Source organism: Meriones unguiculatus, chromosome 6, assembly GCF_030254825.1.
Source record: "Meriones unguiculatus strain TT.TT164.6M chromosome 6, Bangor_MerUng_6.1, whole genome shotgun sequence".
Lineage (NCBI taxonomy): Eukaryota > Metazoa > Chordata > Mammalia > Rodentia > Muridae > Meriones > Meriones unguiculatus.
In genome coordinates, this window is record NC_083354.1 from 17,921,827 (window position 1) to 17,937,988 (window position 16,162).

Below are 16,162 nucleotides of genomic sequence, written 5' to 3' on the forward strand. Positions count from 1 at the left end.
CACATGAGTACAGCCCTGAGACGCACACATCATGCACTGTGTTGGTGAAACACCAACCAAGCGACACGGACTTAAGGGATAAAGAGATGATAAGAAGAAGAGTGGAGAGAAGGCGGGAAGAGAGAAGGGGCAGGAATGCAAATATGGAAGAACCTGAATATCTGGTTTGGCAGGAGCTTGCTGTACTATTCATACAACTCTTTAGCAGCTGTGAAAGTTTTTTTTTAAAAAACAACTAAATTATGATTTTGGAATGTGCCCTGAAATCACTTCCAATTTACTTAAAGTAAGTATAGTAAACTATTTTGTAGTTTTCTGTTCATTAAAAAGAATTTTGGAGTCCAAGACCAAAATGACAACACTTTCACAGCCCAAGGCAATCACAAAAAAAATCAATAATAGACAACCAAAAAAATCAACTAGCTGGTCAAATCCCAACTACTTCTGCACTGATAAGAGTGAACGTTCCTTGTATTTGTCTTATGCTTTAAGAGAGGGTCTGTTCAGTTCCCAGAAAATGCTCAGTTCCCAGCATTTGCCATATTCTTCATCTCAGACTCCCATTGTAGTTAAAGGCATATGTCAACATGCCTACTCTTTCTTTTAATTACTTTTATAAACTTTTCTGAAGAAATTCTTTATATTCTCAGATTTTTAAAAGAACATAGCTCAGTGGAAGAATACTTGCTTTAGAAACCAAGGTCCTGGATCTGGCCCTTAGCATCACAAAAAATTACTATTTAATAAACAGCTTTTCCTATTTGGTACATATGTATATTGGTTTTTTGAGGCAGGGTTTCTCTGTATAGCCCTGGCTGTCTTGGAACAGCTCTGTATACTAGGCTGGCCTTGAACTCAGAAATTCACCTGTCCCTGCCTCCAGAGTGCTGGCACTAAAGGCATGTGCCACTACCACCCAGCTTTTAGTATATATTTTTAAAGATTTATTTTTAATTATGTGTGTAGGAGTGGGTATGTGTACTTATGGGTGCTCACAGAAACCAAAAAAGGGTGTCAGATCCCCTAAAGCTACAATTAAAAGGTGGCTGTTAGACACCTGATGTGGGGTGCTGAGAACCAAACTTGAGTCCTCTGCAAGAGCAGTAAGTATTTTTAACCACTCAGCTATCTTTACACACACTCTCTGCTTTTCCCCCTCTCTCTTTTATTTCATATTTCAAAGACAAATTAAAATGAATTAAGATACTCTGATTTTAAAAAATCAGATTTCACTTTAGTTTCAACACACTAAGATATAGCCACTTTACGAAACCATTTTAAAAGTCTAATGTTTGAAATTCCTGGTAAAACCTGTAATAGAAAGCAATTGAAAACAGAACTGCATGATTACAGCAAGTCATAGTAGAACACGCCTGTAATCTTAGCACTCAGGAAACTGAAGCAAGAGAATCATAAATTCAAAAGTAGCCTGGTCTATATAGCAAGACCTGGTTTTGTCCTGATGCCCCCCCCATGCTTTATTCCTATTAAATATATGGCAACATAAAGTTGACAAACTGTTAGATTTAGCAAGCTGAAATCATAATGCACTTCATGGAAAAGGAAAGACTAAGCCAAATGCAGATTTAGCCCACAAGCCTTTACGTACTCCTTTTCCTACACAGAAAATAATAGAAAAAAATAGAAACTGATTTATGAATGTTTAATTTTCTGTTCTTTTCTGAAGGTTAAATCACTCTAGGAACTAGGAAATTAAACCTATGAGTAAGTACTCTGTAACAGTTATATAGCACATGTTAATTTGAAGCAAGTAGTAAATGAATATCCTGCCTCGGTGAAGACTTGTCATGTGAAACTGGTCCAAAATAAGTCCTGTCAAACTTGAACCAGGCACAGAAGATTCCACACTGCACATCTTTAACAGTTAAAAAGAAAAAAGAGTAAATAGGCACATTAAAAAAATTCTGACATATTTTTGTATTTTTCAGGTCTAGCTAACTTACGGCATATGACTATTCTCCCTAAATATGGTCTTTGTGATCTATATACTGCTTAACCTCCTAAATAACTGCTCTGAGTTTTAAGTTTAATATAACTATAGCCTAACTGCATACATTGGAACAACTCAAATCACACAGGAAAAAAAATGATACTAAATTTATTTTACAAATTATGGTTATAAATACTGTAACTAGTTTTGATATACCAGAAAATCACTGCATGACAGAATGCTTGACACTGTAAGTCAAGCTTAGTAACTACCTTACATTATATAAGATTTTGCTGTCAGCCATCACAGAGAAATAAAACTTGTGAATAAAATGAGAAGAGTGAAATATTTTTTATTCAAATCAAAAGCAATAGTAAACTGAGCAAGCTTCAACTATGTTCACTTAGCTGATAACACTGAGACAGGTTAATACAGAACAGAACATACCTGAACCAGCCAGAGAAATATATTTCAGAGGTGTGTTAAAGAGATTCAACAAGTGAAATGTGACAGAATGAAGGCCATGGCTATGTAACCTAAAGCCTTATTTGTAATGCTTGGGAACTTGAAATAAGAAAGTCCCAGGTTCTACACAAATTCAAGGTCAGCTTTATATAGTGAGCCCTCCTTTTCAAAATAACATTTACTTTGTTACAAAACCATTGTATCAAATGATAACAAGCTATCTGTTTAAGGCTGAAGAAAACTATACAGTAGTAATCTTTCCTGAGTTTTGTTTTACTCCTCCCACCACCTCTGTGTTGTAGATCAAACCCTAGGCCTACATTCTAAGCCAGTACTCTGCCACTGAGCCACAACCCTGTACATCTGTTTGGGAACCAGGCTCTTTTCAGATGACTCCACTATTGGCACAGTATAATTTTACGTGGAAATCTCCAAGTCAACTCAGTTCACTGGGTAGACACTGTTTTTCTTGATCAAAAACACCTGAAACAGCATTCAACTACAAAGTATTAAGAAAGAAGAAACAGAGTACGTGGCTAGTGTACATGATGTCCTAATTCCAGCACAATAGAAAAAGAGATTATTAGAAAAACAAAAGACAGAAAGACAAAAAAACCTTAATATTAAGATATTTCAACCTTCATTGTTTTTCCTGCATCAACTAGGTCAGCAAAGAGGACTACAGTTCATAATCTACATATATATTCTGTAATAATTAAGCATAATGTAATAAAGTTTTCTCTACTAAAATATTCTACTAAAACATTTTTTAGTAGTGAAATAACTTCAGAATTTAATGAATTAAATTTAGGGCAAATTATACAGCAGGATAAGAATTAGTGAAGATTAATTAGACCAAATAAAAATGAACGATTAAGAAATATTAACAGACTATAAAACTCAATAAATCAGCTATGAAGTGTTATCTAAAAAGAAGAAGATAACAGCAAACACAATTAAGACTTATAAGCAGAAAGGTGGAGTCTCAAGGGAAGGAGAGAAAAAAATTATAATAAATTTTAATCTGATATAATTTACTGGAACGTGTTTTAAAAAGCAGGTAAGAGCCGAGGGCAACTCCCACAGAGCCTCAACAATTACTCCACTGATAATGCTGAGGGATAACAAAGTTCCTGTGTCCACCTTCCTCTTAAAGAAATAAAGGAAATGCAGTCAATAAAAGATAACATCTACTGGAAAGCAGGAATCATTACTCTAGGATAATCAAGTAGATTACATATGTAACATCCCTTACAATAGAAAATGTATATCAAACTCAAAATTAGTTCAGCTACTGAAAACAAAGCTGCTGGTGCAAGGCAGGACTCTTGTATGAAGGCAACTAAGCCAAGAGAGAAAAGACTTCTTCCTTCCCTTATTTTGGCCGCTAATCTCTCTATAAAAACTTTTAGAAAAAGTTTTCTAAGACCCAGAGTTGGGGCTTTAAGAGTCAAGTTAGAGTGCATTTCACACCTGAAATAAGGGGAAATGAGAGAAGATGTTGGGGGTTAGGGGAAGGTTATATTTTCCACTCTGACTGCTCAATCGTTTTTCTTTGCTCACAAAAATCCAAGGTAGAGTCCTGTTTCACATATTTAAAAAAAAAATTAACAATAAAAACACAAGTCAAATATCACATTTTTTTCAACCTGAAATTCAATGCAGTACCATGAGCAGTAATGGCCCAGATATCCCTAAATCTAAACATAAATACTACGTGTCACTAAGCCCACAGCCCCATCTAACCACAAAATCATCTGACTTCAGCACAAGCCATCCTAGAATACAGCCAAAAAGCACTCTTCAAAACCCCTGTGTGTGGGTGGGGGCGGAAAAGGGCTCTCTATAGAATTTGCTTCATTTTTCTGTAACGCTAAAATTGTTTTAAAAAAGCAACAAAGTTTCTTTAAAAGGAAATTAAGCAGTCCCGTGTATAAAAAACATGAGGGCATCTGAAGATTCTGACAAAGTTGGCCAAGTTCCTATAGTATCCACCTACTCCCACTCCTTTCTTTTGGAGACAAGCTCTTACTAAGTAATGAAGTCTAACCTTGAACTCACATATTTAAAAATCCTGCCAGGATTACACACATTCTTAATGAACAATAGTCTGTAAATGAAAATGCAAAATGGTAGCAGGTTCCCAGTTTGAAATCATCTGGAGGTATTTGGTGAGTAAGCCTTAGAGACAAAAACAGTCTGGTGGTTCTTAGTCTCACACTTTAGTGAGCAGCAATGTCATCTGGAAGGCTTGTTCAAAGGCTGCTGAGACTAATACCAGAAGTTCCTGATTCAAAGGACCATAGGTGGAGCCTATGAACCATAACATTTTTCTCAGGTCCCAGGTGTTGCAAGCTGGCTATGGTCCACAGGATGAACCATTTACTTACCTAGACTATCTAGAAAATATGAAAAGGAAATCCAAATAAATGGCCGAGCTTTTATAATAATAATAGGAAAAAGGAATCATTAATTTTGTGGAAAAAAATTTCCGGCAATTTGAGGGGGGGAAAAAAGAATAGAATTTATAAAACTTGAAACATCCTGGGAAAGAGAGAGCTGAACAACTTGTCAAAATGCATGGCATAAAAAAAGGACTACCAATGAGCAGAGACTAAAACAATACCACAGTAGGATAAGCAGTCTATGACATAAATTTGTAACTTAGTGATACATTAATCAAGCACATTTTACAACATGAATTAAAAAACAAAAGCACTGAAAGTTGAAATAAGAGTATTTGCTGTTAGCTTCTTCTAAAAAGTAAGAAATGTAAGATAAAATAGAGTATTTAAAAATGTAAAATATACATAATAAATCATAGAAAAACTAAAGGGTGACAAAAAAATGTGCTTTATAGCAGGTAAAGAATGGTCAATTTTTAAATAAAAATGAGGCACCAGAAGGGGAAATCATTGTTTATGGGTCCAAAGTTTACAGACAACTCACGCTACACATGGCCACACTCATATCCAAAGAATCTGAGGTCCTTTCTACCCATCTTTCAGTGTATAAATTTGTATTTGTCAACAGCTCCCTCAAACCCACTGCAATGGGAAGGGGACTACCCATCTCATCCTTCTCAATGTTGGACCCCGTCTCCATAGTGAGCATGGAGGATGCCAACAGGGCTGTATGTGGCAACTGCCCTGCTGCTTGGATTGCCTTTCAGGTAGCACATCTCTGCTGTTAAAATAAAGACCAGAGGAAAGTAAAATGAAAATGCATTTCCTTTTTGCTACCTGCTGCTCCTGACCAGAGTTTGTTTCTCTCACAGCAGAACAGAAAAGAAGATTATGTTGTGATTTTGTTTTTTTATTTTCCTTTTGACAAAGCAAAAGCACAGTTTTCCCCTTTTGACTTTCAGGCCCTATTCAAGGAGTGGGGGAATTAGTAGCATTTAGCTTTTGCAGGAAAACTTAGGTTTCCCAGGTGTCACACATACTACTTCTTCCCACAAAACCGTGTCAGCTTCTGGAAATCCCAAAATCAGGGTACTTCCTGTATTTTTCTTTTCTTTTTACATTATTTGTTTATTTATTTACTTCCTTCCTTAGTTCTTTGAGACAATCCAGGGTGGCTCTGAACTTACCTTCCCAAGCCTCCTGACTCAGGCTGAGGGCTGAGATTACAGGTGTGTGCCCCACACAGTCAACTCTTACAGCCCTTTCACATAAAAAGCTGCTTCATCTATTCTGCCATTTGCACTATGTTATGCACCTGGTCTTAACCTCAGTTCTGTGGATTAAAGTTATGTACAGGTATTGTTTTCTCCTATAATGAGTAAAATGTAATCTCACTTTGTCTTCCAGACTTTAAGACACTGTTACACAATCTACCTGAAGGTGCTCCAACCCATGCCAGACCAAGAACGCCATCATCAAAATCCCGGTCTGTGAAGACATAGGCCAAGCAGTAGTCGTCATGATTCTGCTCAGAATTCAGCTCCAGGAACTTCTCCACACCAATATTTGGGAACCGGAAAGGATTTGTAGGGTCCTTTTCATCAGAAGTTGTATTAATCTAAAATCCAAAACAGTAATTCAAATAAGCAATTACTGCTAGATGTTCTCTATTCACATCCTCCCACATAGACCTGGCCAACATTCTCGTGAGTGGGTTCTAGAGATGCTCTCACTGCACACAGTCCTGAACTGGCCACAGAAACCATAGTACACAAACAAGAAGAACAAAAGGAAAGCAGGGCAGGGAAAATGACTTGCTAATATTAAATTTCTCAGCAAGGATCTGCCAGATTCCTGAACAGAAGCTGTGGCAAAAGGACACTCTACTCTACAAGGTCAAATAAAGGAAGTGTAGTTTCTCAAACTTAACCGTCTGAGCAGGGCTCTATGGGAGCTCTGCAAATAGGGATAAGTATAAAGATACAAAACCTTATCATTAGCTAATAAATAGAACATAAAATAAATATGGACTCCAAGACTGAGTTTGCCAGATTTTCCTGGTTCATCTTGCCTAGAAAACAGGTGAGTAAAACCCAACTAACTTCTTAATTCAGTGTTTTCTTGGGTGTATATAAGAATTTTGAATTCTACATTCAATTCACTTCTCTAAGTGGTTTGTTAAGTTTTGTTTTTTATTTTTTCGAGTCAGGGTCTCTCTGTGTAACCCTGGCTGACCTGGAATGCTGGCCTCGAACTCAAGAAATCAGCCTGCCTCTACCTCCCAAGTACTGGGATTGAAGGCATGCACGACCATCACCCAACTTCTCTTACTATTTTAAGCTAAGTTCCTGCAAATCTTTTATCTGATACTTAGCTACTGTTCTCCTCCATAGTCCCTTATTCATAACCTGAAAAACAATCAACAGCAGACCTTTACTAGACAGCACTTTCAAGTGTCAACCTTGCTTCTTCCACAGATGCCACCTATCCTCTTAAGTCCCAGAGCAGTTTCCTTTCCCAGGAAATCACAGTGTGAGCAAGGTGGCAGTTCTTATGAATATAAATTATGTACATGATAGTATTTTTCTAAAAGGTAAACTTAGTCTATCTGAAAAGCCAGATATAACTGATACAGTGAGAACTATAGATTTCTAGGATCCACACCCTCCAGAAACCAAGAGGCTCGGAGGCAAATTATTACCTGTACACATTCAGTTATAGTAACCTAATACAAAACTATTCAAAACCAGGCAAGTACATATTATAACAACCTATGCGTAGAGGCATAGAAGTACCTTTTATCCACTTCATATAGAAATAATTTCCCGACATGACTATCATACTCACTGTAACTAAAAACTGCATCTAAATTTTAGTCAGCTCTATGAAAAAAAAATGGGTAGTTAATATTTAAGTGTTACTGATTTAAACTAAAATTTTAACCTCAGTTATGATCTTCCAAGCTGCCATATTCCTTACTGATATACACTCATCTTCAGAGTATCAATCACTTACTAAACTCTACCTCTCCTCTGAGGTTGTTAGATATGCACTATTTGTATTATGTTACATTTTATTGCTTTGCCAGGAAATACAATACTCAAACCACTTTTCAAATTTCCTGCACATTTAAGAATTCCTATTGTTTATGAGGGAGTCTTATAATGTAAATTATTTTGTACCTTGAGCTAAATCAATGCAAGATCTAGTTACACTACCTGTGAAGGTAAGGAACACCAGCTATAATTTTAGATATACTTACTATATATGTACTAAAATGTCTAGTGTGTGTGTATGCATATATATGCACATATATATATAAAATATTTATTTCTTGTTGAGTCATTTTAAGAAAAATAGGAAAAATAAAGAAAACTTAAGGCAAATATTTTTGTAAGAGGGTGAATTTTTCTTTCTTTCTTTCTTTTTTTTTTTTGAGACAGGGTTTCTCTGTGTAGCCTTGGGTGTCCTGAACTTGTTTTGTAGACCAAAACTCATAGAGTCTCAAACTGATAGAGATCCACCTGCCTCTGCCTCCCCAAATGCTGGGATTACAGGTGTGAGCCACCATGCTCGGCTGAGGGTGAATTTCTTAAAACTCAAGTATATCTAGCTAAAAACTTAGAATACTAGAAGATATACACATTCAGAATATTAGAATATTTTAGAATTTAGAATATTAACATATGCACATATTTTAAAAATTCAGAAAATTCTTTACTTAGCGTAATTATCAGTGATTTGATATTCATTTGCATATAAATTATAACATAATTTTCCAAAGCAATAAAATTTAACAGCAGAAAGTAATGCCTGTCAGCTCTGGGGAAGGGTGGATCTGGTAGACGACTGGTACTGAAGATGTGTCAGTGAAGACCAAGGCAACTTCAAAGATCGCTAACTGAGATTGCAACTTTAGTTCAAACCAACAGCACTTAAATATTAACTGCCCATTTTTAATATAGCTAAAATTTAGGTTCAGTCTTTAGTTACACCCATTATAACAGAAATGTCAAGAAATTGCAATCAGTACCCTGTTAGTCTGTTTAACAGTTTTGAGATGTTACAAATAGTGTTACCACAGAAAAGAATTACATGGCCACATTTGGAGGTTTTCTTTCTTGAAGGACTTCTTTCTCAAAACTGATATATGACATTGTAAGCTGTGAATTTTCAGAATTATCACAACGTGTAAATTCTAATTTTATTTAGACAACTGTATTTTTTTTTTCATCTGACCTAGAATAGCAAGTGGGGCACACCCAAAATAACATACACAAAGCAAACCTTAAGAAACTAGTAATACCATTGATGGAGATAACCTAGAACCCCTGCACAGATGTTGCCCATGGCAGTTCAGTGTCCAAGTGGGTTCCATAGTAATGGGAACAGGGACTGTCTCTGACATGAACTGATTGGCCTGCTCTTTGATCACCTCCCCCTGAGGGGGGAGCAACCTTACCAGGCTACAGAGGAAGACAATGCAGCCACTCCTGATAAGACTTGATAGACTAGGATCAGAAGGAAGGAAAGGAAGACCTCCCCTATCAGTGGACTTGGGGAGGGGCATGGGTGGAGAAGGGGGAAGGAAAGTGGGATGGGGGAGGGCACAGGCGGATACAAAGTGATTAAAGTGTAATTAATAAAAAAAGAAACTAGTAACAAAAGGGAGAAAGTCGAGCAATGTTTATCAGACAAAAAAGCAGTACCATCTGACCTCTACTGTAGTATAGATTAAAGCCTTGTAGTGGTGTGTGTGCATGTTCATGTGGGTACATGCATGTGAATGCACCACGTCATGTGGAGATCAGAGGTTGACACTGGGTGTCTTCCTCTAAATGTTCTCCACTGTTTTTGAGACATGGATGCACCCTAATCCTGGAGCTCATTAATTAGCTAGCAAACCTAGCCAATGAGCTTCAAGGATCAGCCTATCTCTGCTCTAAAGAAGTAAAAAAGCGAGTATTTTCTTTCTTTGTAAAGTTGATCCTTACTAGCTTTTTAATTTTAAGATTTATTTTTATTTTATGTGTGTTCTGCCTTCATGTATGTAAATATATCACATGCATGCAGGTGCCCATGGGAGCTAGAAAAAGCATTGGATCCTCTGGAAAAGGAGTTACAGTTGTGAAGCACAATATGAGTGCTGGAAACCAAACCCAAGTCCCCTGGAAGAACATGAGTGCTTTTAACTGTTGAGCCCATCTTCCCAGTCCTCTTAAGACTTTTAAAAATGTCTTTACTGGAGTTCCTTACTCTTATGCGTTTCACCATGAAGCTGATGTTACGGATTCCGGAGAAGTCTGTAGTCTGGTAAATTGTATCAATTGCTTTAACATGACTGGATATCTAGTAATTAAAAAAAAAAAAAAAAAAAAACACAAAACATTTTAGGAGTAATGCTGAAATATGAAAAAGATTATTGATTTTTCTTCGTAATGTTATTTATGCTACACATTTAAATTTTAAGATGTGTATGCCATATTTTGAACAGAATGGAAAAGGTGAGTGAGCTAGGGCAGAGAGTGGATATTGTCTTTCCCAGGCTCTGGCTAATCAATTAACCAGTAAGTACACCGCTACTTCAGTCCTATTAAAAACTGCTTCATCAACCCAGCCTGCAGAGTCCTATGCCTCTCCTTTTCACATGTCTTAATGCCTGGAATGTCTTTATTTGTCCTAAGACTCAAACACTTTCTACAAGAATATAACAGTATCAGGGCGTGCATTCCTTCCGCAACAATAGTCCTTCTGTTGCTGCACTGACACGAATTCCAAAAGATTTGATTACTTTCTATATACGAGGCACTGTTTCAGGAGTCAGGAATGAACTGGTGAATAAAATACAGAAGTTTCCTATAAGTTAATAGGTTTATTGTATATGGGAGGGAGATAATCTGAATATAAAAAGTATATGGTTATATCTATTTAAACTCTTAAAAAAAAACAGTAAAAGAACACAAGAAATGTTTGTTTCCTTAGCTGACTACCAACTAAGGACTGGAGCTAACTACTCTGCACGCAACCTTTCAACTGCATCCACAAAAGAGCACCCTGATTACCACCTAAGTGGAAATATATGTCTGTGTGCACATGCAACACTCGTTGAGAAGGCATAAAAGTTGTTCAAGAAGTAGCATTAATGAGAACGTTTCAAAAGTGCTCTACACTGACAAATACTGCAAGGAACAGGACAGAAGTTCTGAAGAGTCCATCCTAAACTCACATGCCTGGCCTTGGTGGCTCCCAATGCCTAATTCAGTTTTCTGTTTCTGCTATACTCTCACCTGTAGTGATTCAGATGTTTCTCCAGGCATGATTACATCACCTCCTCTACTTGGAGTCCTTCCCTCTTTACCTTTAAGTTTCCTATCTCTACCCATCACTACCTTCCTCAAATGATGACTCTTCTTCCTTAAAGGGTCACTTTTCTTCATGTCACCAATCCTTAGTGATTATTAAAAGCACTTTCTCGCTGAAAGATACTGTGGATGTTTAAGAATACCCACGTCCCTCTCAGCTTATCCTGTCTCTCTCTACAGAGCTGTTTCCCTGTTTCCTGCCCTATGAATATGCCCATTGCGCCCTATTATTCTATTATTCCCAAATTAAAGCTTATTGTATTCTTTATATTCAGTCTATTCCCACCAAAATGCAATCATCATTTATAACACAGTACCTCCATCTTCTCAGGCTCAAATTCTTTGCATCAAAAATAAATTTAACAAACTTTCTCTAGATATCTTCAACACAAAAAGACATCTTAAAGAGTACCCTAAAAATATGTCTATTTTCATAAAGATTAATAGATATCACTGTAGTAGGTGTGGTAGAGTAAACCTGTAATCCCAGCACACTTAGGAAACAGAAGTATTACCAGGAATTTAAGGATAGCCTCAGCACAAAGTGAGCTCAAGCCACTCTGGGCCACAAAGTAAAACCTTGTTCTCAGAGGGAAACAATAAACTATAAATAATAAACTATAAACAATAATTTTATTTGGAACATGTAAAATTATACAAAACAGAAATTATACACTTCTAATTGGAAAATTCTTTCCTCTCTTTCAAAATCAAAATGAAAATACAATTGTTTTCAAAGATAAGTGTCATACTTGTTTACCATGCCCAAGTCCAAAACACTTTCCCCCCAAAACAAAGCAAACAATAACAAAAGCCTAAGTTTAAATGTCACAAGCAAATTTAGGAAATTGTTTTCTTTCTCTCTCTTCTGATTGACAATCCAAAAATCTAAACTGATCTTTCCATCTCCTCTGTATTTAGTTTACAGACTTCCTATGTCACAACTAAAACAATAATATAATGTACTAAGCAACAGAAGAACTCATAACACAGTGAGGTCCTTAAAGTTAAAGTACCTGGGCAATCACAGCTTCTCGAGTTCCGTAGTATTTAAAGAACAGGTGATCTGTCTGGATATAGAGCTGACAAGTATTTCTTTCAGCCAGAGTTGTGCGCTTTTTCCTCAGGAGCTCGGGACCAATTCTAGCATGTTCCTCTTGACGTGCCTGTATGTCAAAGTGTCATTTCTGATAATTAGTTTGTTTTACAATTACAGTTTTATAGTCAAGAACACATGTTAGACAATTTCATACCATGTGACTATGCAATACCCCAAGTATTTCTAAAGTCATTAGAAAACACTTCAGAGCATAATAGGAGCCACTCCAGTTCAGGAGAAAGGTAGGAATGTGAGGGGTGGTTAGCGGACACAAAAAACCTAGAAGAGCAGACTGCCCAAGTTCATTTCCATTTCTTAAATTTAACAAACACTGAAATCCTTACCTGTGCTCCTTCCTCTACACCGGTCATTTGGTACTTCCTCATCCTTTCAAAAACGGAGTGATCTGCACAGCCCCCCTGTGGGCCATATTTATGGGGATAGTCTAAAGCAGAGAAGAAATATCAATGTTACATGCTTAGATAGAGCCAGCATCTTATCAATAAAACATTAACTATCCTAACTTGGGGCTGGAGAGATGGTGCAGCAGCACTTGTAGCTCTTCCAAGAAGACCTGTTCTCCATTCCCAGCACCAACATGACAGCTCACAATTATCTATAATTCCAGTTCTAGGGGATCCAATGCCTTCTTCTGGCCTCTGTGACTACCAGGCACAAATATGATGCAAACACAGAGTAATAATCATTTTTTTCCTCACTTTTATATTTATTACTTCCCCGTCAGTGCATTAAATTTCCTATACTGCAATGTACAAACTCCATCAATTTGAACACAGTAAGGCCGATATATAAGGACTTTGGCTTTAAGTCCTTCTATAAATACTAACTGACCTCAGATAAAGTTGCTTTCAAAAACATTTCATAGTATTTAAAAAGCAGATTGATTTTAAATTTATCCCATGTATAATTCACCTGAATGCTATACAAACTAGTAACTATTTTATCATTTTTTCCCTTTATATATTAATTTATCCTCAGTTAAGCTGGTTTTGTTTTCAAATACACTAATTTAGGCAAGTCATTTAAATGCTTATTCTATTCTCTCAATATTCTAAAATTTTCTTTCTCATTAAGAGTCTCCTTAGTTCATGAACATATTTAACAATCCAATCCAATAGGAGAACTGACAAAATAAAACATCAGGACACAGTTAGGATAATATGCACTGAAAAGTGCCTGAGCAGTAACTGCAGAAACTAGGAAATTGAAATGGGACAGTTGCCAAGGTTGGGGGGTTGGAAAACAATAGAGAGGGAATAGTACAGTATAGTGGTCTGATCAGGGAAATGGGAATGACGCGGACTAGGGGTCTCATCAGGAAGGAAAAGGGAAATAAATATAGAAGGTGGGAAGATTGTAAAGCAGACTGGCAGGATACAAAAGATTTGATGGGGAAATGACAAAAATGGGGGGGGGGCTTTTAGAAAATGAGGAGGGAGGTAAATATAGAAGAAGGAAGAAAGGTAAAATAAAAATAAGGATGTCTGAAAATGCCATAAGGAATCACACTATTAACTACTTACCCATAATACATATAATTCCATGTATAAATATACTGAAATAGTTTCAGTGAACTTTTCTCTTCTGGGCTGGCAGTGCTCCCTTCAAGAGCCAAAACCACCTAACAAAAACCCTAACACCTGACATAAGAAGCCCACTTTTGAGTTGTTGGACAGGGTTGTACAAAAGACTGCCAACACATACACAGTCTATTGCTATTGCCCTTAGTTGCTCCAAAGGTGGAAACAAAACCCCTATTGCTGAAGATACGGTGCACTTCAGAAACAAGATCTAGAGACCCCTAAACTGCAACTGACCTGAACGTCTCTTCTGCAAGGACTAGCTTTCATGCAACATGCAGCTTCCAAAGGACAGGGGCACAGAGCTAAGGGTGTAGCAGGAGCACACATACCTTGGAGGTATTAAAAAGCTCTCTACTTGGACTTAAGACCAGCTCAACAAGAAGGAATCATGCCTAGTACTGAAGACAGCTATAGCTAACTACTCAGTGCTAGTGAATTCATGGATATTTGAGGAAACTCTACAACTACTACTTTACTAAATCAGTATAATTCCTAGCAACAATTTAAACCCTTAAACCCTTAAGTATAGTCTTCACCCCACATCTTTTTGCAACAGAGACCATTACAAAAAAACCACAACCAATCAAAATGCAGAGCTGAAGCCCACTGCCAATGAATACATCTACAAAACACTCCCACACCTAAAGCTCAGGGAACCTTGTGGAAGAGGGGCAGGAAGAGTGTATTAGTCAGAAGATCAGGGAGTTTGCTGTGAGACTGTGTCTCTTAGTAATGTCAGAAGCTACACTCATAGTCTCACAACACAACTGTCCAAATATGAGCTGAACATGGACAACACCAATACATATGCTAAAGTGGACAGAGAAAAAGCTTACAAGGTCCCAGCCCTATGCAAGGAACTACAAGCAACTAAGGAATGCTAAGAGCATAAGAAACAGTCTTCTCCAAGGAATAAAACACAAATTGGTTATCCAGTACCAAATGCTTAGTCCTGAAAACATACATAAAAATAACATTATATAAAAAGCAGGTTATATTTAGAAATGTATATTTATATACACATGTATATGCATGAAATAACAGTTAGTGAAAAGAGAGGTCATAAATTTGAAAGAACAATGAGGGGTATATAGGAAGATTTGGAGGGAGGAAAAGAAAGAGAAAAATGTTGCATTTATAATATTAAAATATAAGTAAAAAAAGATTAATCTATTTCTCAGAAGAAAACAATATAGATGATGATGAATTCTGCTGGTGACTTAGTTGATGTAGTGGTTTGAATAAAAAAAATGATCCACATAGCTTCTTATGTTTGAATGCTTGGTCCCCGGTCAGTAGAACTGTTTAGGAAGGACTAGGAGGTGTGGCCTTATTTGGAGGAAGTGTGTCACTAGGGGGTTGGCTTTGAGGTTTCAAAAGCCCTTAAGATTCCCAGTTAGCTCTCTCTGCCTTGTGGCTGTTTTCTCAATATGTAAGCATTTGACTGCTGCTCCAGACATGTCTGCCTGTCTGTTGCAGTGCTCCCTGCCATCATGGTCATGGACTCACCCTCAAACTGTAAGCCCCCAATAACCTCTTTCTTCTATAAGTTATCTTGGTCATGGTGTCCTCACAGCAATAGAAAAGTAACTATGACAGCTGGTGACCATAGAAGCAACTGAAAAACAAAAGTTCTAAGAGTACTGACATACTAAATGGTTTTCCACATAAACTGTGGTATTTAAAATTTTTAATTTCTGTTCCATTATGAGAAGCAAATAAATTATTATTCAATTAGTATGCCATATTCTTATTTTTCCTTTGTGACATTCCATATAAATTTATAAGAATAAAAGTACCAATACTTCAGTTATTAAGATTCTATTTTAATATTACCTTATAAGCTTAACAAAGAAAAATATTCAACATTTGATACAATTCTTACTGAACTGAATTAGAATCTCTCTTCTAAGGAGCTATGCTTATAGCTTTTCTTATGAAGTTTCTAAAATTGTTATATCCCACCCCTAGCCCCCACCCTCAGCCACATTCAAAACTACTCTCTCAGACACAGGAACACATAGATGACTACTAAAATTAAGAGTTGCAAATGACAATCCCTGTAATTAAATCACTTGCAGCAAGTTTCACAATAACATTCTCCAAATGTCCCTCACACCCAGTTCCTTTCTTTATAACTCAATACCACCTACCATCAAAACAAAAAAGTATATACTATAGTTGTGCAGGAAAAAATCTGTTCAACAAAATACACATTTCTTAAAGACCCTTTTATATTAGCATACCAATCATTTATTCAGACCTTTTAAATGTTA

At 36.7% G+C, this 16,162-nt stretch overlaps 1 protein-coding gene across 1 annotated transcript in view; it reads right to left on the reverse strand.

Moving 5' to 3' along the window:
* Positions 1-16,162, reverse strand: part of Adam10 (ADAM metallopeptidase domain 10) — a 95,317-nt gene that overhangs the window by 23,894 nt on the left and 55,261 nt on the right. Inside the window, exons 5-8 of the mRNA XM_021657435.2 lie at positions 12,627-12,727; positions 12,200-12,349; positions 10,078-10,170; positions 6,256-6,439 (exon numbers count right to left, since the gene is read on the reverse strand). Coding sequence (XP_021513110.1) covers positions 6,256-6,439; positions 10,078-10,170; positions 12,200-12,349; positions 12,627-12,727 — 528 coding nt within the window. The remainder of the gene's footprint in view (positions 1-6,255; positions 6,440-10,077; positions 10,171-12,199; positions 12,350-12,626; positions 12,728-16,162) is intronic.